General features: G+C 35.4%; 1 protein-coding gene across 2 annotated transcripts in view; it reads left to right on the plus strand.

Moving 5' to 3' along the window:
- The window catches only part of LOC150105457 (mitogen-activated protein kinase kinase kinase 20-like), a 346,847-nt gene that overhangs the window by 5,832 nt on the left and 313,778 nt on the right, over positions 1-27,237 (plus strand). Inside the window, exons 1-2 of one of the 2 annotated variants that reach the window (XM_090394159.1) lie at positions 23,762-24,114; positions 25,598-25,814. In XM_090394159.1, the coding sequence (XP_090250285.1) occupies positions 25,611-25,814 (204 nt within the window). In that variant the 5' untranslated portion in view covers positions 23,762-24,114; positions 25,598-25,610. Of the gene's footprint in view, positions 1-23,761; positions 24,115-25,597; positions 25,815-27,237 lie in introns of those variants that run through there. The other variant, XM_090394158.1, reaches the window with a different exon arrangement.

Here is a 27,237-nt window from a genome sequence, read left to right on the forward strand (position 1 = left end):
ACATTAGACACGCAATTGAGAACATTCATGACTTGTGGGAACAAGTGTCTTGTAGTTGCATGAAAGCTGCCAGAACGCTAATGATGTAGGTTGTTTTCAAAATCCTGTGAACAACGTGGTCAAAGAAATCATTGCAATTGATGAAGACCTCGGTTTTGATGGTGTTGATGCAGAAGATGTTAAAGAATTATTGGATTTAAATTCAGAAGATTTCAGTGACAATGATATTCTTGAAATTGAACAACACACATATGAAGACAATGAACAAATGGAATGTGAAGATGAGGTTCCAAAGGAAATAAGTCAAAGAACTGGATGGAATATTTCACAGTTTAGAATCACTTAAGCAGCAAGTGATGGATTTGGATCCAGATGTTAATCGAAGAATGCTTGTTTGCCGAGGTCTGGAAAGTCATTTTGCTTGTTATCGTAGAATTTATGCCGATAAGAAAAAAACTTAAACTGTTCAAACGACTCTTTATAACTTCTGTTGATTAAAAAAAATTGCACTAACTAATGTAGGTACAAGTATTTATTAAACATTTACTTTGCATTCATTTTTTTTCTTTCCTAAAAGAATACCATATAAAATGAACTATTGGTGCAGTAATTGATCAGGGATTATTATTATTATTACAGGTAACTCCAAGGAGTCGATAGACTCATCGAAGGAGGCCCTAACATCATGTCAAGAACAACTATTCGTCTGTCACACGGTATCTATCATACCTCGCCTTAAACTCATTCACGGTCATAGCACTCACAACAGACTCTGGCAGCTTATTCCACTCATTTACCACTCTCCAAGGGATGAATTGTACTTTTTGCCATTTATTATTAGATTTGATTAACGCTGTTTTGATATACGCAGTGACATCGAGGGATTAATTAACTGTGTTAATCGAGGGATACCTGTACTTATATTTTTTATATTTTATGTATATCCCACATACAAAACACAAAAGGATGTATAGTTATTGAGCATTAACACCATGGGGATTATATAATCCAGACATTCTGCTCTAGACATCAAACTTGACTATAAGCCACTTCAGGTGGCTTTGTCACCAATATTCTGGGTGATAAGCATGACTGCCATCCAGAGACATTCACACATCCATGCCACAATAGAATTCAAACCCATAGATCACTAGATTGAAAAATGGAATGCTATTTAGTTGAAATTTTGTTTAAGTGGCCAATTTGGATTGCACATATCATGTAACTATTTCATCATCAGTGCTTGACGAATTATGAAAGACCTTACTTACATTGCAAAAAATATACTTGCTCACCCAAAACCCCTCCCTTTTATTAATAAAATGTCCCAATAAATCAGTAAAAGTTCCATAAAGTTATTTGGGGTGTCATACCATGGTTGAAGAAGTAATTTTTCTTTTTTATTAAATAACTCTGTTTTGTCCGGTCTGCAGCTACTCACCAGCTAGCAATACCCACTTGCCACAGGTGAATGGACAAATATACTCATCATGGGAGGTCTCTCTCTCTCACACGCACACGCGCACGCATGCGTGGCTTATCATATTATGCCTTAAATGCACTCATAGGCAGTACGTTCTCATCACCTCCCACTCTCTACACAGAAAAAGCTACTTCTCACCATTCCCTGCTCACACCTTCCTCATGCAATTTTCAGGGATGAGCTCTTGTTCTGCTCTTGCCTATACTGTTCCACCCATTCTGTGAAAAATCTCATCAATATTAATCTAGTAATAACTCCTTACCAACATACGTGTCTCAGTTATGCTCCCCCCTTTTCATTTATTTTCCTTAACTACTAGATTCTGTAATTTGCATTTCCTTAATCTGCTCTCATGCTCAATATTCCATAGACTAGAAACCACTGTGGTTAGTGGCTTCTCTGAAATCTTTCCAACATCTGTTTAATTTTTCGAAAACCAGGTGGCCAAATCCATGCAAAGTAATCTTTATGCTGTCTGATGAATTCCTTTTACACTTGAATCATGACGTTCTTACTTCTAGACATCAGTGTCTTCTGTGGTATTGGCATAATTTGTTAGGTTTCCTAACAATTTTAGCAAAATAATGGCCCTGACATTATAGGTTCCTATACACTCACTGCTAGATCCCTTATCCCAACTAGTCTTACACTTTGCATCCCATCTTTGCTTCCTGAATTTTAAAAACCTTACACTTTGTCACATTGAACTGGTAACCTCACTCACTTGTCATTTTCAAAATCTATGCAAGGCCTCTTGCCAAGCTGCAATGTCTGTTCCGCTTCATATAGTTCTTCTCAACTTTTCATAATTTGAAAACAACTGCATTATCACCATTCAAACCTTTCCCAGTATCATTAACATACAAATTAAACATCAGCAGCCCCAAAACAGACCTTTGAGGCATTTCTCTTCTGGGATACACAACTTGTTGATACTTACACAAATATCCAGTCCCCAATCTGCACACTGATCTGCTGTTCAACCCCATTTTGTTTGAATTTTATTAGCTTGTTATGTGACACTCTATTAAGGGCCTTTGCAAAATGTAAATATACCACTATGTGTGCATCTCCTATTTCCAGTGCATTTGTCACCTTGTTATAAGTAGATTGCTAAAACATGATCTTCTTTGGTAAACCCATGCTCTCCATCAAGCGAATCCTCCTGTCATCAACCTAATTCTGAATCTTGGTTCTCACTAACCTCTCTAACACTTGAACCACAATTCCAGACATATGGATTGTCCTATAATTTGAAACCTTAGTTTTATCACCTCCCTTATGAAGTGGAATAATTTTGCCACCTTTCCACTCCTTTGGTACTACTACTACTTGGTCCACTGTAAGACTTAAGTTAAAAAGATACACCAAAGCTGTTATCTTCCTGGAACATTTCCTCAAAACATTCAGTGGTTTGTCATCAAGTTCTATTGCCTTAACATCAATTATGTTTCATTATATTAATTCCCTTCATGACTGTGAAATACCTTTTATGAATTGCTCATTTAACATCTCATCTATATTTTTCCACAGTAGTTATCATCCTTCCATAATCATTCTTTCTTCTACTGAACATATGTCAAAAGAACTCCCTGGAATTTTGCCTCATTCTAATATTGATTCATACCAGACTTTTTTCTCACCTGCTTCTTGTATTTCTCATGCAACTGATTATGACCACTCATCATGTATCACCTCCATAATACCTTCTTCTTCACCCATATGCATTCCTCACCTCTTCATTCATCCATTTGACTCAACCATATTTAACATTTGTGACTTTTGAAATGCAATTAGACATTGCCTTTGTCAGATAGTTCCTGAGTAAGGTTCAAGCAGCATTGATCTCCTTTCTCTTCAACTCTTCTTTCCACAATAAAGCCATCTCCTGAAGTTTTCATCATTACCAGTTGTATAGTTCCATATATATCCCTTTCTCACAGATATTCTTATATGGCTGCCACCACCCATGTAATCACTTCATGATCACTTTCACCAGCTGGAGGAAGATTTGATATCCTATTTACAGTAATAACATCCTCTAATGAGATAATCATATTCAAGATCCTAGATCCTTTCATGCCATCTATAACATTCTACTTAAGGTATGTTACAGATACATACTACTTAAGGTATCCTTGCAAAAAATTTAAGAAATTCATTCTCTTTGTGCCTAGATGCTGTTCCTTCATTTCATTCTGCATTACCATAATGGAAATCATCCAATATTCCCCCCCCCCCACCCACACACACACACCCTTCCTATCAATTTTTCTTTAATCATCACCACTGCTTCACTCCTCCCAAGACCTGAATGTTGTCCTTACGTCCTTGGCCTTCTCAATCCATTCTTGTCCACTCAACACATCAATTTTTTTATCCAGGTAAAACACTTTTGTCTCGCAGTGTCCCCTTATCCATCCTGACTCCCCCCCCCCCCATTTTCCTCTGTCTTGGGTTCTTTCTCTTTCACTTCCTTAACTCATGCTATTTACCACTCCATTCACATGCTCCAACAATAGTCTATCCAGTATCTCAAACTAAATCCATTTAAACGCAGCCTACAGCACCATCCATCACTCAGCAGATCCATCCCTCAATAATGTCTTCATGTTGAGAGCAAAATTTTTTATTCATTATGCTTTAAACTTTAGGTGTTATTACTAATGATGCACAGTTATACAGTACTAGAGTATTACTTTGTAATATGTTATACTCTTGAAAATTTATTATAGCGCAAAACAGTTTAGTTTTTGGAAATAACACGAAGAAAATAACGTTGAATTTGAAAGGGAAGAAAATTCAGCAGAGCTTTTAATTCAGATGCTACACAGCAAAGGAAAATGGCTATTTTAAAGTGATTTTTGGCTAGATACTCTACTAATTGTGGTATCTCTTGGCAGTGTTATAGACAAGTTCAGGTTAACTGCCAATAAATGGAGAATTAAAAAAAAAAATTTGATAGGTCAAAATTAGTGTCAAAAAGTTTTGAGTTATGACAACTCCTTGCAACCAGCGAGTTATAGTACATAGCAAATAAAGAAGGAAGGAACTCTTGGGTCTGAGAAAATTAGAAACAATACTTGATCAAACTTCATAGATGCTGTTATGTTCTTTTTTAGTATTGAATGAAAAATCTTACATGTAATTTTTTTACAGTATATTCCAGTATTTATTTCTGAGAAAAGTAATAGTGGTATCTGACCAAAGATTCTAAGGAAACTTTTGGAGTAAGCTTCATAATTAAATTCTCTATTTTGCTAAGGGGAATAATCAACCATTTGGATGTATTCGTAGCAGTTTGGCATTCAAAGTGCAATTTGGCAATCATTATGCTTTGATGGCCAGCAGAATTGCCTTGAAGTTTTTTTTTTTTTTTAAATCTATTAAACTTTTATTTATTTTTTATTGTTTTTAGATAGTCTAGAAATTCTGCTCTAGGGACCAAACATGGAACTTTTTTTTTTCAAACCTTTTCACTCTACCAATAAGTGGGGTGATGAAATCTATCAAGAAAAATCAAAATATTTGAATAGTTGCTAGAAATTCCTATTTTAAAAAAAAAAAAAAAAAAAAATATATATATATATATATATATATATATATATTTATATATATATATAAAGAATATATATATATATATATATATTCTTTTAATCTGTTTTGTTGTTAGCATGCTATCCAAAATCTTATTAATCAGTTCCACTCTGTAACTCTTTCAAACTGTGAATCATCAGCAAACAGCTGAATATCACCTATTAAATATCCTTAGCAAATAAGTTAAACATTAGAGGCAGATGATAGAACTCTGTGTACATTATTACATATTCTTTTTTGGTACACTGCTCTCCCATAACTAGCGTCTAGTAATTTTTGTGTTACAGCTTTAGTATTGGGAAAAATTCTTGATAAAAGTTTAATGGAGTGAAACAGCACTAGGAAATGATTAAAAATAATATTTAATGCTTCCAGTATTTCATCTCAGTTACAGAGACATCCTCAGGGAGTACAAAACTGTTTCAGTTAATTTTGTACTGCCTTTTTGTGTGTGTTATAAGTCTCATGTTATACTCCCTGATGATGTCTCTATAACTGACATGAAATATTGGAAGCATTAAATACTATTTTTTTTATCATTTCCTAGTGCTGTTTTACTCCAGTAAAATTTATCATGAGTTTGTAGTAATGTTCAGACAGCCATCTATTATTTACTTCCATCTCCCCCTACTTATATTTCAGCTTGTTTTGGAACTTTCTGTGAAATGCCATTGTAGTCTAATCAGATACATAATGAATACAAAATAGACTAGAAAAGTAACAAGCATGATAAAGAAAGAGAAGATGCAATAAGATGAGAATAGCTAGTCAGGCAAAAGCAAAAGTAAACATGGAAAAGGGAAAGCAAATGTTAAAGGGACTAGAAGTGAAAGAATCAAAAGTGTATTAAAATGTTGAGTGGGCTAGATGTTAATAAAGTTATTATTCCTGACACTTAACATCTAGCCCACTCAACATTTCAATACACTTTTGATTCTTTCACTTCTAGTCCCTTTAACATTTGCTTTTCCTTTTCCATGTTTACTTTTGCTTTTGCCTGACTAGCTATTCTCATCTCATTGCATCTTCTCTTTCTTTATCATACTTGTTACTTTTCTAGTTTATTTTGTATTCATTATGTGTCTGATCATTATTATATCGGACTCCTTGGAGGTGTCAGGAATAATAAATTTATTAACATCTAGCCCACTCAACATTTCAATACACTTTTGATTCTTTCACTTCTGGTCCCTTTAACCTTTGCTTTCCCTTTTCCATGTTTGCTTTTGCCTGACTAGCTATTCTTATCTTATTGCATCTTCTCTTTCTTTATCATGCTTGTTACTTTTCTAGTCTATTTTGTATTCATTATGCATGTGATCATTATTATCTATCTCCTCCATAATGACTTCTTTTTCCACTGCTTGCTTAATTCACTTTCTCATCTGTTTTGCTCCTACTCCATTTATTTTCCCAACTCTTATATGTATTTTGCATAAGATTTGTGTCCTAACCAATTTCCATGCTTAGCCATCTTCTTTTCTACACAGCTCATTATCCTATGGTATTGATATTATTTAACTATGGAGCTTCCCATAATCATCTACAATAATTTATAAGTCATTACATATCTCCTCTTATCAGTAATCTGGAAATGGCCTAGTTGGATGAGTGGATAGTATACTTGCTCTCCAGCCAACAGGTTTTGAATCCCACTGCAGTCATAGATATTTTCAAACTTTAGGTAAGGGATGAATTTCATTATCCAGTGCAAGACCCCCCCCCCACTCCCACATATACACTTAGTGGAGGCCTGAAGTGACTTGAAAAAATTCCATTTTTGATCTCTAGAACATGGTTTCTAGATTATGTAAAATAAAAATAATAATTAAAGAAAACATTAGGCCACTAACAGTACAAATGTACTATAAGTTTAAAATCCTTTATGGATCAGTGTCACATAAAAAAAATAAAAAATAAAAAACTTTCCTGAACACTTCCTAAGTCAGTACTCTGTGATTACTCACCAACTAGTGACATTGTTGATACCTTATTCACATGCTCATCCTGTGATGATATCATCAACTCCAGCACTATCAAACTATGTTACTTTCAATATAATGCTATCTAAGATTTTATCTCTTATATATCTAAACATTGCATGATCTGTATTCCTAGGCCTATAACAACAACCTCTTAGATATACACTGCTTGGAAAGAAGTCAACAGACATTATAATATGAGGAAAAAACAGCCATAGCACCCACCTTAATAAAATGCAGGACTTCCTTTCTCTATGATGACTATAGCAATCCTATAGGGCATACTTTCCACAAACGTACGATAGTGCTCAATGGGAATTTTGAACCATTCTTCCTATAGGCATGTAATGAGGTCCTGGACTGTTGTGGGGTGGGTGTCTCTTGACCTCACCTGATGCTCCATTTCATCCCACAGATGTTCAGTAGAATTGAGATCAGGGCTCTGTGGAGACCAGTCAAGTGTGGTTATGTTCATGTCCACAAACCACACAGTTACACCAGTAGCTTTATGACATGGTACATTGTCTTGCTGCAAGAGACAATGGTAATTTCTGTAGAAACGCCGCAAAATAGTTAGCATTGCATTGTCCAGAATGCTCAGATACCTCTCAGAGTTCAGTGTTCATGGCAACACAAACAGACGTCTAAGGCCAAATCAGGAAAAACAGGACCATATCACCACATCTGAATTTCATAGTTGGGGTTACACACTCTGGTAAGAGACATTCACTGGGCATTGGCCACACCCATCCATCTGCTCAGTAGAGAGTGTGATTTTTACTCCATAACAACTTTTCAAGCTTCCACATCCCACTGTACATGCTCTTTGCACCACTGAAGACAATGCTGCATGTTGGTTCAGATAATGTGGGGCTTGCATAATTGCAGTCCTACCATGGAAACCTATGATGTGAACCTGGGTTCTGAATGGTTTTGTACAGAGTCCTGTTCCAGTTGATGCCTGTCTACATTCAACATGTTGGCTGACGAATGGCAGTGTTTTTACATATTATCCTTCATAACACCCTACCATCATTCAGTGTGTGTGTGTGTGGGTGGGTGGGTTGTCTACTGTGGGTAGCACTGGCAGTTGACTCCTTGTGCTTCCATCTCAGTATGGTAATCACTGATTGATGACCTGGGATAGCTCAGTTTGTCAACAATTGCCAAACATATAGGCCTGAAACATAGCATCCTAACACAATGCCTCTTTCAAACTCCATCAGTTCCCTTCTCATAATCATTTCATCCAGACACAGTTGCACTGACTTGGGAACATCATATTCCTCCAATTTATGCCTGTTACAAACACAACTCATTACATTGCACAATGCACCTTGCAATGGTGGGTGTCTGTTGACTTCTTTCCAAGCCGTGTACTATTCTCTTTATTTTAATCTCACACTAAATAGCCTCAAGGCCATCACATATAGTGGACATAGTTCCTCTGTGATCAACAGCAGTAGCATAACTAGATTTTTTTGTACTTTTGGAAAATTTGTAGCTGTGCATGTTTTTTTTTTTTTTTTTTCAGTATGACAATTTTGATAATTGGTAAAATATCCTACTACTTTCTTCCTTCTGACACAGGCACATTGGAACTTTCCCAATGCCATTACATTCCTTTACCACTGGTCAGCATTACTCTTCCCACTTCTCTTTTCTCCCTCCTATCCGACCATAATATTTTATATCACTCCATGTGTGTTCCTGCTTTTATATCATCCTCAGTTAATCAAGATTCACTTTGGGGGTTGGTGTAAAGGATGACTGAGTGTCAGTGCCACAAATTCAGTATTACTTCTGATACACCGTGCATTGATGTATATAAACATAACAATCTCATCACCTCTCCTCACTCTGATTGCTACATTTACCTGTTTCTTTATTCCTGACAATCTGGTTTCCCTGTTCCTTGCCCTCATTTATCACCTTTATTCACTTCTCTTACACCACTTGTTGTGTCCACATTCCACCTGCTCTTCCATAACCTGCTTCTCATATTTCTATCTTCTCTCTCTCTCTCTCTCTCTCTCACACACACACACACACACACACACACACACACACACACACACACACACACACTGGTTTCAATCTGGTTTCCCTGTTCCTTGCCCTCATTTATCACCTTTATTCACTTCTCTTACACCACTTGTTGTGTCCACATTCCACCTGCTCTTCCATAACCTGCTTCTCATATTTCTATCTTCTCTCTCTCTCTCTCTCTCTCACACACACACACACACACACACACACACACACACACACACACACACACACACACACACACACACACACACATCCTTAGTCTCTTTTTCATAGAAATCATGTTGCTTCAAATATCCAACACAGAAACCATTCAAATGCCGTTCATCCATCTAAAACCATTCCATCTTCTCATTACATTCGCTCCACATGTAAATTTGCACACACATTACCTCACACTGCTTAACTATTAGGAGACTTCTTAGTTCACTATTTTCATACTTGCGCAGCACATTAGCCAGTTTCCCAGTTCTGTTATTCTTCACTTGCTACAACTTTCTCAAATCCTTCTCAGTTTTTTTTTTTAAAACCTTTCATGTTATTTGTGTCTACAAACGCCATTAATTTTAATGCTCATCCATTTTGTCCATGCAAAGCCTCAGTTATTTGTCTTACTATGCCATCTAGAATACATGCTATATGCATCCTGGAATTCACTCAACTTCAAATCCCCATATAGTATCATAATAACAATATGTGCCTCCTTCATTCCCCACACATTAAGATTCTAACAGGTCCACACTTCTGGAAGAAAAAGTGCAACACATTTAAAATACAAAATCTGTTCGTTAAGTAATGAGATAACAATTATTATATCAAAACAAAGAACTATATTTGGAATTGTTAATTACACCGATTCAAAATAATCTCCCTCCATCTCCACATAACATTTATATCTATCGAACGGGTGTTCAAAGGCATGGTGGAAGTCCTGAACGGGAATCTCCTTCAGTTTCTGGGTTACACTGTGTTGGATGTCCTCAGCATCACTGAAGTGCTTCCCTTTCAAGGCACATTTCATCTTTGAGAAGAGGGGAAAAATGAATGGGTGGTGGGGAAACTGAATAGGAATCTCCTTCAGTTTCTGGGTCACACTGTGTTGGATGTCCTCAGTATCACTGAAGTGCTTCCCTTTCAAGTCACATTTCATCTTTGGGAAGAGGGAAAAAGTCTGTGTGAGCCATATCTGGTGAATGGGTAGTGTGGAAACTGAATAGGAATCTCCTTCAGTTTCTGGGTCACACTGTGTTGGATGTCGTCAGCATCACTGAAGTGCTTCCCTTTCAAGGCACATTTCATCTTTTGTAAGAGGGAAAAAGTCTGTGTGAGCCATATCTGGTGAATGGGGGGGGGGGGGGGGGAAATTGATCACATAGATTGACTTCAAAGCCAGAAACTGCTTCACAGGCAGCACACGGTGTACATGTGTGTTGTATTGTGCATCAGAAACCAATTGTTATTGTGAAACAGTTCTTTCATGACACGGCGCATGTGGATGTACACACATTGCATTACTTGTAAATAAAACTGATGGTTCACTGTGGTGCCCTCAGGAACAACTGAGACATTGCTGGAATTATTGAAAAAAAAATAATGACCATTGTTTTGACACACAATTCTTGCAACTTTACTTTCTTCTGCTGTGGAGAAGAAAGAAAACACCAACTTTCATCACTATTGACAATTCTTTGCAACACATCACCATCTTAATCGACTGCATAGATGAAATTTTGACGACATGCAACCTGGTGCTCTAGGTTCTTGTGTCATCATGTGCGGCACAAACCTTGTACAAATCTTCCTTTTGTGCAAATCTTTTTCTAAGATTAATCTGGTCATTTCCTTACCGACACCAAGCTGTACAGTTAGTAGCCTAGTGGTTATTCACTTGATGGGTAACAATTTCCCTAGCTTTCATCACATTTCATTTGTCTGTGCAGAGGGACTTCCCCCCTCTTTAAACATTGAAAACCAGCATAGGTGTTCAGACAGTCATCCACATTAACTTTTTTAGGTCTTGGTACACTTCTGTAGCAGGTTTTTTTCTAATTCAACAGAATTTTATCACAGCTCTTTGTTCCATGACACAATTTCTGATATGCTTCACTCACGCAAACACAATCCTCTTACTTCAACAGTTTGGGTATTGAGACCATATTACGATGTAAATAGAATAAAAAATAAGCAATTAAAACCCAACAAGTTTCATAAGTTGCAAAACTTGCAGTGGTACTAGTACAAAAAAAAAAGTTTTACACAACAAAAAAACTATGCATGATTAATTACACATATTAGATGTTATGATAACTTCATTATTCTTGATGAAATTTCAACATAGACATCATAGCATGAATTGAAAAGGAAATTTGGAATCTTCCTAGAAATTCTGCAGATCTCATCTGCATACAAACTTCAGCTTTATTGCTGAAATCAATGAAGTTATCATAACATCTATTATGTGTAATTAATTGTATAAAACTTTTTTGTACTAGTATCCCTGATGATGTAAGTCTTACAATTTATGAAACTTGTTGAGTTTTAATTGCTTATTTTTATATTAAACTTTTTATTTACATCGTAATATGGTCTCAGTACTGAAAGCTTCCCACAGAACTGCTTTCAGTACTGAGACCACAGAAACATTTTCATATAGCCTGCCTTTTCTAGATACCCTAATCAGATATTTCCCCAGTGGCACTCTTTATTTTTCAATTTACAGAAACCCAGCCACAGAGGTAGATATGTACACAAGCTTTCTCATCATCCCACTTCTCAAATTTGGTATTATCAAAATCCTTGCCAATAGCACCCATAGAGGATACCTATCATAGGACTTCAGTCTAATTTTTTTTCCACTTACTGTTTTGTTCATTTTCGTGTGTGTGTATGTTGTTGCAGTTTCGCTGTTGCATCCCTGACAGTGTCTCAGTGACAGTGACTGAGACAAAATATAGGATTGATTAAACTTGTGTTTAATTATTTATCTGTGTTCATTCCATTATTCCTAATAATGAGTTTTAAGTGGCACATAAGCCTAAATAGTCAATAATGCTTTCTTCTTCTGTATTGCATGTTTAATCTCTTCATTCATCCATTTCACACCTGCCTTCTTATTTAATCTTCTGACCTTTGAAATACATTTAGACATTGCTTCTACTAGACAATTGTTGAATAGTAGCACCCAAGTAGCATTGATCTCCTTCCCACCCAACTCCTTATTCTATGCTATAGCTGTAAGCTGTCCCCTGAGTTTTTCATAATCACCAGTCTTGTAGTTATAAATATATCATTGATGTTGTATATCTTGATGTTGTTAGTAAAAAAGAAAGAAGCTATTTGGCAAGGTAATAATACATACTATTGATGAGTGAGTTATAACTTCATGTTTTCCTGGAGCAAAAATTAAGAATATAAAGGAAGCAATTCAAAAACAGAAAAGAAAAGTAAACAAAGTCGTAATTGTAGCAGGTACTAACGACTTGACTAGCGATAAGTTCAGTATGAGAAAGGACATGAAAGGGTTGTTGGAAGAGGTGAAAGTGAAGAGTGAGAAAGTGAAAATCATTAGTATTTTACCTTAATATGATAAAAATGAATTAAGAACAAGGGCTATGATAGGAAATGATTCAACGCATAGGCTATGTAGAAGGAATGGATAGGAGTTTTGGGTATGTGGAATGAGTTTGCGGGAAGATTGGGTTTGTATAAGAGGGATGGCCTACAGCTGAATGCATTTGGTATCAGGAGTTTAGAAAAACTAATAACTGGTATGAGATCTAACACAGAGGATCAAGGAAACTAAATTATAAAGGGAGGAATGGTGAGAATGTGAGTGTAAGAGTGACAATGTTATATAACTGTGTTAATGATGGGAATGGGCTTTGTCATGGAAATGTTGACGAGGAGAGAAAGATTTCGCCTCTGTGTTTGTCTGGTTTGGATCTATCAGACGTGTGCAAAGATGTCTACATGTATAACACACTAGAGAAGAATAGAGATCTGCAAGTTGTCCAACTGTGTCAGGCAGACTGCAGACAAGAGTATACAAAAGAACATGCAGGTAGATTATTATGTCTATACATGAATGATAGGAGTATCAGAACAAAGGGGGTAGAGTTTGTTGCCTTAGTCAATATGTTGGGACCTCAGATTGGAGGTTTATTAGTGAGACTTAGCTAACAGAATAAGACATACTAACTGGTATCGAGTGTCAAAGGGTTGAATATGTTTAGGAAGGATAGGCAGGATAGGAGAAGAGGTGTGCTGCTAATGATATCAAATGTCTTGCATCCAGTTAGAGTTGAGATTCATGACTGCAATATTAGTTACAATTTTTCATGTGGCAGTAAGTATGAAGCCATCTAGTGTAAGGTGGAATCTAACAAGATCAATTACATAGTCGGGTGTTGTTACAGACCTGGAGGATCGGTTGCTAGTGATGAAGAAATACATCACCAAATAGACAAGATGAGTGCGAAAAAAGTAATCCTAATGGGAGACTTTAATTATATCGTATTGAGCTGTTGCAGGACAACTTCCTCAAGCAGCATGCGACAGAATGAACTCGAGGTCAAAGAACGTCAGATTTGGTTATAGTGTCAGAGGGCATTTCAGTTAAAGATGTAACTATTCTGCCTCTGGTTGGTGACAGTGATCATGTGGTACTCATTTGGGAAGTGACTAAGTTTGTGAATGTTCCATTCAGAAATGGTTACATGCTGAACTACAAAGCAGGAAATTATGACCAACTGAGGAGTATACTGAATTCAGTGGAATGGGATCAGTTGATGGATGGGAAGAATATCGACAGTTCATGTGAATTATTTAAACAATACTTAAATTATGTGATATCAGAGTGTGGCCCGAGAGTTCGAAGAATAAATAGGGTAGGAGTCAAATGGATGTGTAATCTTTTTAAGCAAGAGATTCATAAGAAAAGGATGATGTGGAAGGAATATCATATGCATAAGGATGATGTGCATTATGAAAATTATAAGCAGCAGGCTAGAATAGTATAGTCACAACTGTTGTACAGAAAGCAAAAGTATGAGTATGAAAAGAAACTGGCTCTGCATGCTAAAGACAATCCACAAGAATTCTATTGATATGCTGCAAATCGAAGAAAGAATAACTATGAAAGAATAACTCTTCTAAATCCTGATGGCATTAGGAGTAACAGATGCAGAAGAGGTTGTTCAACTAATGAGTGCCCATTTTGTTAAAAGCTATCACCCTGGTGTCTGTGACATTTAGCTTACTGCTACCTCTGGATGAAGAAACTCAGGTGTATGAGGATGAGGTCTTAGAGCTATTGCACAAACTGAATAAGAATTCAGCAACACGGACAGATGGGATATCAACACTTGTGCTAAAAGAGTGTTCAAACGACTGGCTATTCCTTTGATGGTTGTTTAATGTGTCTCAGAACAGAGAAGATTCCAAAGGAATCGAAGAATGTATGGTAATTCCATTGCACAAGGTTGATGCAAAGACAAGTGTATCCAACTATCAATCAATTAGTATCTCAGGAGTGGTGTGAAGATTTTGGACAACTTGGTTAGGGCTCGCATTCAGTAATGGGTTGACAGTGAATCTGTACTTTGCAATGAACAACACGAGTTTACTAAGGGAAGGTCATGTTTTAGCAACTTGCTCACATTCTGTAACAATTTTACCATTGAACTAGACAAGGGGAATGGATACACCATGATACTTTTGGATTTTGCTAAGGCTTTAGACAGAATACAGCAAGGTAGATTGTTGCATAAACTGAGGAATATAGATTTGGATTATAGAATATTAACATAGATAAGAGGATGGCTGACTGACAGATATCAAAAAGTGGTATATGGGGGATGTGAGTCTGCAAGATTTGAGGTAACCAGTGGTGTACCACAAGGATCAGTGCTTGGTTCACTGTAATTCAATCTATACATTAATGATATTGGGAAGGATTTGATATGCGATTTGCCGCTATTTGCTGATGATGCAAAGAAAGGTAGGGTAATCAGGAATGCTGCTGATATGCAGTACTTGCAGAATGATTTGAATAGGCTAGAATTGTGGCCATGGGAGAATGGGTGTCAGTTCAATGTCAGTAAATGTAAAGTTATTCACTTTGGCGTGATCAAATATCCAATGTGGTATTATATTGGTGGGATTATGCTTGAAGAAAAAGATAAGGCTATGCATCTTGGAGTGTTAATAGACAAGAAGTTGAAGTTCAGGGGCCATGTAGCAAAGATTGCAAATGCAATTCAAAAGATAATTGCACTGCTAAAACGAACGTTCACATGTAAAGATTGGGATGTCATTTTGCCTCTTTACAATGCCTTGATACGACCTTACTTGGACTATTGTGCACAGGTCTGGTCTCTCGGTTGCCATTGTGATTCTGGTATATATTGGAGAGAGTGCAAAGGAGAGTGTTAAAAATGATATGAGGATTATGGAATACTGATTATGAAGACAGATTGTGAATTCGTAGACTGCAAACAGGGGAAAGAGGGGTGATATGATTGAGACTTACAAACTTCTGAAAGGACCATAAAGGGTTTCAATTGATATGTTTTCAATTTATGGAAGGTGGATTAAGGACAAGAGAGCATCCTTGGAAGCTGAGAATGAAGGCCGTTAAGAAGGGGTGAGAGCTAGATTTTTCTCTCATAGGATGGTGCATGATTGGAATGGATTGCAACTTGGATGTTGTGAGTGCAAGCAGTGTGAATGAATTCAAGAATAAGTATGATAGCTGGTGTGTGTGTGTAGTATGGCCTCCCTCGATGAGTCCCTGATTCCCTGGAGGTCTCTCTTAATAGTTTCCGATTAGTTTACGAGGATGATCCCTCGTTCTCTGATCATGGTTTTTTCAGAAAAAGTTCCTCTGTATTAATCTTGTAAAAACACTTTAGTAATTTCTGTTTCAATCATATCACCTTCCCCCTTTTACTCCTGTCAACCAATTTCTGTAACCCACAAATCTTCAAAATGTTCTCATAAGGTTCATTCCATAGACCTGCTACCATCTTGTCACTTGCCTCTGGATCCTATCCACTCTTCATCTCAAAGAAATCCAGGTGACCAGATCTGTGCACAATAGTCAAGATGGGGTCTTACCAAGGCTTGATAAAGAGGAATAATAGCCTGTTTGTCTCTGCTCGTCAAAGTATTCATCAGTAACCAAGTAATCTGATGAGCTGCTTTAGTCACTTTTGCTATGTGCCCTCTAAACTTCAATTCTCTATCCACCAACACTCCCAAATCTTTGACTTCATCAGTTTCATGGAATACAGTTCTATCAGTGTGGTACATAGCTGGTAATCTTTTCATTCCAAAATGCATAGCTTTACACTTTGTCATATTAAACTGACATTCATTCTCCTTTGCCCAGATTGCCAGTCTATCCTACATCACCTGCATTAACTATTGCTCTACCCAATTTTGCATCATCAGCAAACAGCTGAACAGCTCCTCTCAGATCCCTTCCTATATCATTAGTGTACAAATTAAACGTAGTGGCCCAAGAACAAAGCCCTGTGACATGCCACTAGTCACAGGCCTTCTTCTGGACTACTCCTGAATAAACTGCTCTCTGATATCTTTCCATCAACGACCCTCTTATCCACCTCAACAACCCTACATCCATCCCCATGTGCTGCAGTTTGTCAATTAGAATTCCATATGGTATCCTGTCAAAGTTTTTTGCAAAGTCCAGCAGTATCACTGTAAACCCATTACCTTTAACCAGCTCAGCTGTCACTATATTATAAAATGTGAGCAAGTTACTGAGGTATGACCTGTTCTTCAAAATCATGTTTCCTCTCCTCCCACCATACAGTATCTTATTTCCATCTATTCATGCCTGTATTATGCCCTTGACCACCTTCTCCAGTGCCTTGACAACAACTCCTGATGTGTGCTGATCAGTCGGTGATTTTGCTACATCAGTTTTGGAACATCCTTTATGTGAGAACTATTTTCCCCCTCTTTCTACCAGCCGAGACTTAGCTTAAACAGTGTGGCCAAAGGCACTGACAATTCCCTATCATTTTCAAGTGAAACTCCAGCTGGTATACCATCTAATCTCATAGCTATATTCACATCAAGGTTCTGTAATATGCTATGCACCTCCATCTCATTTGGTTCAGTTCTCATATAAGTCTTTGCTAAACATTCTTCCTTTTACATGCAAGATATCGAAAGAACTGTTGGGATTATCTTTGGTATATACTACTAATTTCCTTTCATACTCTGCTTTTGCCTTTCCTACCACACTGGTTATCTTTCTGGCCTATGCTTTACACTGCTCATGTTCCTGCTGGTCACCCATCTCCTTGAATCCTTCCACAAATTTTTCTTTTTTCGTAGCTTCAGCTTAATGGTGATATTCATACATTTAACTCCCACTTTTACTCTCCTGGCTGTATTCATTCTGCCATCACTTCTTTCAAACAGTCCTTTACCACTTCCCATACACTATTAACATCCAGCCCTTGCAGTTTCACATGGTATTCACTGATCCAAACAATTCCTGAGCTTGTCATACTTACCAGCCCCTTAAATTCCACATATACCCGTTCTTAACTGAAAATTTCACACATTTAGCCACCTCCCAGGTCAAGACCATATGATCAATCTCACCAGTTGGAGACAGCGTAGTCATATTGGTTATAGACAAATTGTCTGATATAGTTACTAGATCTAGCACTCTCAAACCCCTAGTATATTCCATTACCTGTTCTCTTAGGTAATTATTTCTTAGTAACTGCTTAAATTCCATTTCCTTCCTCCCATGTGTCTTCCCCTCCTTCTGTGTTCCCATAGTTGAAATCACTTATAAGTTACCCAACCTTCACTCATTGAGTTTATTTGCCAATGCATACTATCCCTGTCATCTTTTCCAACCCCTGGTCTATAGAAGCATGCAACTGTATATTTTGTTCTGCTGGCCTCTTTTTCATGTCAAATAGCCTCAGATGTACTAATTTCACTGGCCTGCAGTTGAATTTCTACTGTCTTTATAAATTTACTTTCTTACTTTTACTTATTCTCTTTTATAATTTAAAAATTCTGTTGTCCTGTAATTCAAAAAAAAAAAAAAAAAAAAATTAAACCCTTTTGCAGACAAGAGAGAGTGTGCATAGCATATTAATGTTTTCTCTATCCAGGGCTGGCCCTAGGAATTTTGTTTCCCCTTGCAGTAGCATATTTTGCTGTCCCCTCTCCCTATTTTGCCATCCTCATTGTTACTAATATTGACATTACTGGGATCACAATTACTTGCCATGAGCTGAGAATTTTTGGTTTCAGTCCTTTTGCTTATTTTCTCTTGTACTACATTAGCTGTTTCAGTTTTTAGATATTTATGCAAAGCCCCGCTTTGTTTCTGAATATTGCATTCTTTTTCCAATTTTCGTTCGTAATATACTGCGCCTGATAGTTTTTTCTTTTATCAGATATATTAGAACATTAAAATTATTTTAAAAGTCAAAACTGTATCAAAAAAGTATTATTAACAATCACTGCACAATTGTATTTATGTATTTTGATTCTATTTCTTTAATTGGTTTACTCTTAACCAATTATCTCATAATCATCGTTTGGTCTCATTGATTAAATAAGATTTAACCTCAGGTCATGGTCAACTCACGACCAGTAGAATTGGAAATAAATGCAAGGATAGAATGTGTTCTGCTATTGTGGTCTGAAATTAACACTGACAGTGTGATATTCAACATAATACTATATTATCTTAAATGATTATGATTTTTAAAAAATATACAGTACAATGAAGTTTTATTATGTAAAAATTTAACTAACGACATCCTGAAGTCTGGTTTCAACAGAAAAGAAATACATGACTTTTTTTATTATTCATTTTTTGTATAGTTTAAGCCAATTTTGCCACCCCAAAAAAATTGCTGCCCCATGCAAATGCATGTGTTGCACCATCGGTAGAGCTGGCCCTGACTCTATCAGTGATTTCAAGAAATAATAATAGAGAACTCAAGTGTATCATACCATGAATCAGATAGAAATGTCAAGACAAAATCTGTTCTTATGTTTGTTCATTTAAGTTGTTTTAGATTTATAGCTGAAGCAACTAAGGCTATGCAGCCAGGGTATTACATCTTAAGTTGTGTGTGTGTTCTTCTTCCCAGTTGCCTGTTTTGCCAGACAATCAGTATAATGAACAACTAGTATAATGAATCAGTATAATGCATTTCGTATATCTGCTTTATTATTACATAGTGATTAGCATTAATTATGGATATATATGGAGATAACTATGCATTATGGAGTAATAACTTTAATTTAAAAATATTACTCTGACTTTCATATTAAGATCATCATCAGGAGCACTACATACACAAAAGGAACAAGGCTACTGTATGATTCACTGCAGCATGTTACAGCATTACTTTGAAAACCTTTAACTGTAGCCTTATCTCTAGTGAGGGACAAATAAAATTAACAGTAAGTACAGATTAACTAAAAACACAAAATATAATACATTTTTTTTTTTTTTAGAATTCGAAGAATATGGAAGCCTCATTTACAACCCATATAACATGTTTCAAGAGACGAAGAATGATATAACTTCTTCTTTAGCAATGACTGTTCCAACTGAAACTGTCAGGTCAGGTGGATCCATTTCTTTCTACTCTCTCAAATTCTTCCTTCAGTACTACTAGTTCAGTTTTTTTTTTTTTTTTTTCTAGATCTTCTTTTTTCTGATCTCAGTACCTTTTCTGCAGTCTTTCTATTGCTCTTTTCCCCTCAAATTTCATTTCATACATTCTTCTTGGTATTCTTTCTAAATTCATTCTCATTAGATGTCCAAACAGCTTCAAACAAAAGTTCATAAGCATTTTTTCAAAGCTTTTAGTCCTAAACTAATCCTAATGTCCACATTTCTTATTTCTTTTAATTTTTTTTTTTTTTTTTTTACCAACAAAGGATAGTATATATCAGAGTTAAATAAATTCTGTGTGATGATACAGCATTCCCCCTTTATACAGGAGTTCACGGTACCATCGATTTCCCCCAAATTTTATCCGGGCTCCAGAACCGGCATAGGCTGACGAATCAGACCCATGGCTGGATCAGTATTCCTGACTGTAGTCCATGTGTGTGTGTGTCCTCGGACCGGTTTGCTTGCTTGTGGGATGAAAAACACCAGATAAACTGGCGGAAAAAACTCTAATGTCCACGCCCAAGACCGGCTAACTTGGCTATGGCTGAGGAAGATACTTGAGCTACTCACGTCGTTGACGGGAATCGAACCTAGGACACTCCTTCCCCAGACATATGGTTGCGAAGCGCAAAGCCACTAGGCTAACTGCACGGACTATATCAGAGTTACAAATAAAAGTACCTCAGATATCCAACAGTCTTCAAACCCAGGCTCCAGTTGCAAAGTGTTATAACCTCTAACACAGTGTTTCTCAACCTGTGGTCCGCAGCGATGGGACAGGTGGTCCACGGGCAGACTTAAATTAATTTAGTCTTAATTAATTAAATTAATTAATTAATTAAATAAATATATATTTTTTAATTATCTAAACAAATTAAAATTGAATAAGTAAGTAAAAATTATTGAAGTCAAATGGAGACTTAAAAGAAGAAAAAACAAATATTGTCAGAATGTTCAAAGGCAGAAGCAATAAAACTATATTGTTGTCCACTTCACCCTTTTTATTATTCATCATTCTGCTGCTAAATTTGTAGCGGCAGAATGACAATAATATAGTTTTATTGCTTCCGCCTTCCCTCTGTTTTGTCAGATTTGAAGTGAACATGAGTTATCCACATTTCAACCAATCGCCTGTTGTTTATTGATTTTTATTATTGAGGGATTTCCCTCCTTCAACCAAGGCTCAGTATATCTTGAGAAATGCTAAGTGATACTTGGACAAAGTGTGTCCTGAGTTAACCCCAAAGAACTTGGCTTAGAACTAGGACTTTGAAAGGGCAAATGAAACAGGTGATGCTAACCCTAATTGTGATACAAGTGTTGTAACATTGAGTAAATCTGATACTATTAAAGAAGAAGAAACAAGCAGTTAAAAGAAAAAATATAGTAGGAAATATAACAGTTCATATTTGAAATTCGGGTTTACTTGGTGTGGAGATAAAAGTAAACAGAAACCTCAGTGTGTTTTGTGTTATGAAGTGTTGTCGAACGAGTGCATGAAACCTGCGAAATTCCAACATTTAGAAACTAAACATTGTGATGTGAAAAATAAGCCAATTGAAATTTTTCAGCGAGCGATGCTTAGGGACATTAAATCATGGGGAAGATATAGTTTTGGCCATGGGTTCCATTAATAGTAGCAAGGCACTGGAAGCATCCTATCTCTTAAGTTTGCACATAGCAAAAACAGGGAAATCTCATTCTATCGGGGAAAATTTGCTACTTCCAGCTATAAAAGATGTGATAAAAAACGATGTTTGGCAACAAGTTACTAAAAGATGTTGATTTGATTCCTCTTTCAAATGACACTGTTGGTCGCAGAATTAATGATATGGCAGGTGATGTAGAATCTCAGTTAATTGAAAGAATTAAGAAGAGCCCTTATTATGCATTACAAATAGACAAGACTACTGATGTTACAAGTGATGTGCAGTTAATATGCTGTGTAAGATATGCACATGATAACAACATTCATGATGATATTCTGTTTTGTAGAACTTTGCCATCCTGAACCACTGGAGAAGAAATATTTCACACTCTCAATAATTACATAATACACAAAGGGATCCAGTGGGAAAAATGTATCGACTTCTGATCGAATGGAGCTCGCGCCCTTACAGGCAGGCATAGTGGGGTTGTTTCGGTGAAGGAAGTAGCTCCAGATATGAATTGGGCATACGTTGTTTCATACATAGGGAAGCTTTAGCCACCAGAATTTAAAACTGTGCTATATAACACTCTAAAGCTAGTTAATTTTATTAAAGCTCGATCATTAAATAACAGGCTATTTTCAGTACTCTGCGATGAAATGGGCAGTGAATATATACAACTTTTGCTTTATTCTGAAATTCGCTGGCTTTCCAGGGGCAAAGTACTAACAAGGTTATTTCGGTTAAGGCACAAAATTTTGTTATTTGTAAATGAACGTAATTTTGATTTTGCATCACTCCTTGTTGACGAAATGGTTATCAACACTATCCTATCTTTCAGAGATTTTTTTCAAAATTCAATAAACTAAATTTCTCCCTTCAGGGAAATTCTTTAACTGTTCTTGATGCCTATGACAAAATAAAGGCATTCTAGAAAAAACGTTTTATGGATTAATTATGTAAAAGACAGACGATTTGCACTTTTTCCAACATTGGAATCCTTTTTAGTGGAAAATGATATTTTTGTTGATTCTGAGTTTCTGGAAAGAGTTTGTCATCATCATCATGCATATCAAGATTTAAGCCTAGCGTGGCCTGTTTCGGCCTTAGAAGTCATTGTTGAATCTTTTAAGAGGACGTCCTGGTTTTCTTTTTCCTAATGGCTTGTACTTTAAGGCTTCTTTTGGTAATCTTTCTATTTTCATTCTTTGAACGTGTTCATTTATGTTTATATTTTAAAATTTTTTTTCTATTACTGATTCTTGGTTTAATTCTTGGTTGATTGGTAGAGCCTTTGCTACTAATGGCTCACGAAAAAAAGTCAAGGAAGTTGGAGCGCAGTTAGTAGATGGCACGAGATCAATCGTTCGATGCTGTTGTCACGCTCTCTTTCGATGAGTCTTTGGACTCCTTGGAGGTGTCTAATAATAATAAATAATTTCTTTTTTTCTTTTTTGATCAAATAGAGTATACCTTGCAGTTTTTCTCATAAACTTCATTTCTGCTGTTATTAATCTTTGTCTTTTTGTTTTATTGTCCAGATTTCACATCCATACAATAAGACTGGTAGGGCTAATGTATTGTGTACTTTTAGTCTGGTTTGTTTTTGAACTAGGTTTGGTTTAAATATAGAGTTAATTACACCTGTTATTTTTAAATATTTTGCAATTTTTATGTTTATATCTTTTTCATTTTCATATGTGATCATACATCCTAGGTGGTTAAATGAATTCACCTGTTCTAAGATCTTGTTATCTATTACTATCTTAGTTCTTGCTGGATCTTGTCCTTTAAAGGCCATAGTTTTTGATTTTTCCGTTGATATTATCATACCATAATCTTTAGCTGTCTCATTTAGATCTAAAATAGCTTTCTGTAAGTTATCTTCAGAATTTATAATTATTATTTGGTCTTCTGCAAAAAGAAGAGTGTTTAAGTTCATAGCAGGAGAAAGTTTGATACTTCGATGGAAATTTTTATTCCATTTTATTATTTCATTTAGGTAAATATTAAAAAGTGTTGCTGAGAGGGAACATCCCTTTCGGATCCCTTAGTTTATCTCTCTCTCATATATGATAGCTCATGATTTAATCTTATTTGTATTTGATTATTTTCATATATACTTATGATAGTTTTTAGGATATTATTTGGTATTTGTCTTTCTTTTAATATGTTAAATAAAATGCTTCTTTTAACTTTGTCAAGGGTTTGTGATCACCTCAAAAATCTGGAACGAAAGTTTGAAACATATTTTCCGAATAACTTTTATAAGAAATTTCTGTGGGGTTCGCGATCCATTTCAGGCCTGCAGTCACAAGAACGACCTTTCGTTATCAAAAAAAGAGCAGTTAATTGGGCTTTCAAGTGACAGTGGACTTGAAATGCAATTCCGTGAACTTGGTTTGGCTCGATTTTGGATCTTGCCTTCAGCGAGAAGTGAATTTCCGGAATTATCTGAAGAAGCATTGAAAATCGTCATGCAGTTCTCTACAACCTATCTTTGCGAGAAAGGATTTTCATCACTCCTTTAAATAAAAACAAAATACAGAAATCGTCTTCGTCTCTGTGTGCCGATCTTCGACTGAATTTGATCAATATTGAGCCAGATATTAACCATCAACTCTGCAAGGTCCGAGAAGCTCAACCATCTCATTAAAAGTAAGTAGTAAGATAATTAGATCATATTATTTTTTTATTTTTATAAAAATTAAAACTTTGTTCATTGTTGATACACTTTTAATCATTTACTTCCAATTTAATTAATTATGTTTCGATATGTATTCAAAACATGCTTTTAGATTTATTATGTTATAAATGGCACAGTTTTTTTTTGAAATGTTGGTAATTCCTACTTAGGTTTTTAATAAAATTACGAAAAGTCAAAATGACATATAGGGAAATAAATTAAAAACACTATGTTTATTTTTGAAGTAAAACTTTAATTCCAACATTCTAAAATGTTATTTTTCTTGCTTCTCTGTTCGCAAAATCGTCAATGACTATTTCATCACTCAGTTGCTATTTTATAGACAGTAAGGCAAGATTTCTGAAACTCCAAAAAAGTGCTGCCTGGGGGAGTAACCCCCCCCCCCTTCCAGCTACGCTTCTGTAACCTAGTGGTCTGTAGAATAGGTTTCAGCATTTTACTGGTCCTTGGCCTTAGAAAGATTGAGAAACGCTGCTCTAACACATTCATACACTGGATACAGAAACCAGCAAGAACAGAACTCTAGGATAGTACTTAACCAGTGGTCTTTAAGCAAGATAATAGGAACTTAAAAATTATGGGAGCTCAGAGAATTAAACTCTACCTAGTAGGTTAATTTCAGGACTGGGCAACTCATATATAGAAGCTAATGACTTCACATCACTTGCCTTAGTATCCCATAATGCAAAACACATATCCTTGAGACATGTGTAATGCTATGATTTATGGGAAGGGTCACTACCCAGACCAGTATCAACCTTTATTGAGGTCTCATCAGTGGGAGCCAGATCCAGAAGTGATACCAAGGTTGAATTAATGTAGAAGTCATATTTCCATATACAAGTAGCCAAAAGGTATTGCACCTGTTATTAAAATACTCTATTATTAAATATTATATTATATATGTTATTAAAACACCTAAACTTTTAACACATTATAAAATGTGTTATTTAATTCATTTACTTTTAAAATAAAATATGGTAAGTAAATTATGTTTTTCATGTAAAACCATGATTCTTTTAATTTCTTAGCAATTTCGTCATGCTATTAAATTTCATTAGATGAATTGAAAAACTGCATAGAGGAAAGGAAGTTTTGTGAGTTCCAAGTCTGTAGTACAAAATGTTTCTGAGGTGGAAGTCCACTGCATTTCTGAAATCATAAAACTTGAACTGCTTCACACATGAACATGCATGCAGTTTATTTCAATATTAATTATATTCACAAAATTATGAAATTTAAAAAAAGTATTAGTTGAATTTTATTATTGACAATTTTTATTTTACATGTGCTCTTGCTTAGCAAGATCTAGTTGAGTTATTTCAATCTGATATCACAATTATAGATTATTTTTTTGATTTATGTTAATTAATAGTTCTATACATTGAAATTATTATATTATTTTTAATATCTGTTTCATTTTCCATTTATCAGTTCATTCTAGAAAATGGCAGCTGAATCAGGAGGGAGAGAGAATAATTCAGAAAAAGAAGAAGTTGATGTAATGAGTCCCTTTGTAGAGGTGGATATATATGATATAGAATTTTATGAACGCTGTGGAGGAGGGGCATTTGGTAGTGTGTATAGAGCTCTGTGGAAGTCTCAAAACAAAATTGTAGCAGTAAAAAAGCTACTTGTTTTAGAAAAGGAGGTAAATATACATTTTATTCATTATTGAGATATTAAAAGCAGTTTAATTTGACTTTACTAATATAATTATAATTTTTAATAAACATGAAAGTCTAACAAAAAAAGTAATAAATGAAATTCAAAACTTAAAATTCCTGATTTACTGATATCCATTTTTATTAATTCCAAAACTGTATAGTTAGTTCAGTGATGTGTATATTTTACTGATTACTTCAGCGGTGACTTAAACTATGCAGCAATACTTCAAAGGTATGTGAGTAATGCATTCTGTGATAAAATCATATACCTTGAAATTCACATGACTCAAGAGATTGTATTTTCAAGGTTAAACAAAGAAGATATTAATCGGTTGCATAAAAGAAGGTTTATTTGACTTATAATAAAAAATGTGTATCATAATTTTTCGCTATAAGAAATTAAGAATTAAAACTAGATAACTTGAAGGAAATCCTTTTAAGTGTGAAGAACTGATTCACCTTCTCATAGTGCACCTGTTTAGTTAGTCAGTATCCTGAATGACTGAGAACTGTCCGAGGAAGTTTTGGATTTAGTCAAACAAATTATTCTGTATTGGCTCAAACCAAAAGACAACAATGGTACAAGATGAAATATAATCCTGGCCAGGTTTAACATTGCCTTGTTAAACAAGACCCTGCTATTTTAATCGGGGAAAACTAGTGCGAACAGAAAAAAGTCAACTACTAGAACAAAAACTCAACATCAGCAAAATTCAAGATTGACACCATCATCATAAGAATTATCAACAAAAAAGAAGTTCCTCTGATAGTAGAATTAAAGAAGAGCCACATTGACGTAATTGCTGTTACTGAAACAAAGAAAACATAACAGGTTACATTTTTCATTTTAGACAAATTATGGACTTTACAACTGTGTTACAAATAACTATTTAATTTCCCGACATTTTGATGATCTTCATGTTATGGTCATCATCTGGAGTATACATATATATATATATATATATATACAGAGACAAGCTGAATTACATTTCACACAGTATGATAAAGAGACACAGTGATTTGATCAACCGTTATTTTACTGGCATGACCTCTAGTGAAAATAAAATAAAAATAAATAAATAACTAAAAATGAATAAATAAATTAATTAAATAAAACTACATCAAAGCTATATTCTATTTAAGATAACATCAGAGAAACATTCTTTCATGTAGATAGTGTTCTTACACAATGATGTCCTAATTTAACATGACAATTGTTACAATAGATTTAAGATTCTGGATTACATAAGGTCCTATTTATAGTTCTTAGGGAGAAAGGTTAAGTGGCTAGAATATGTGCCTTCCATATTCTTGGGATTTTTAGACCATCATTATTGTTAAGATTAGGATGATTGATAAGAATTTCAGAGGCTTCCTTAAATTTATGTTCATACAATGTTTTGGTGT

This window comes from Typopeltis vanoorti, chromosome 6 (genome assembly GCF_054136105.1).
Source record: "Typopeltis vanoorti isolate ZY-2024b chromosome 6, IOZ_Tvanoo_1.0, whole genome shotgun sequence".
Lineage (NCBI taxonomy): Eukaryota > Metazoa > Arthropoda > Arachnida > Uropygi > Thelyphonidae > Typopeltis > Typopeltis vanoorti.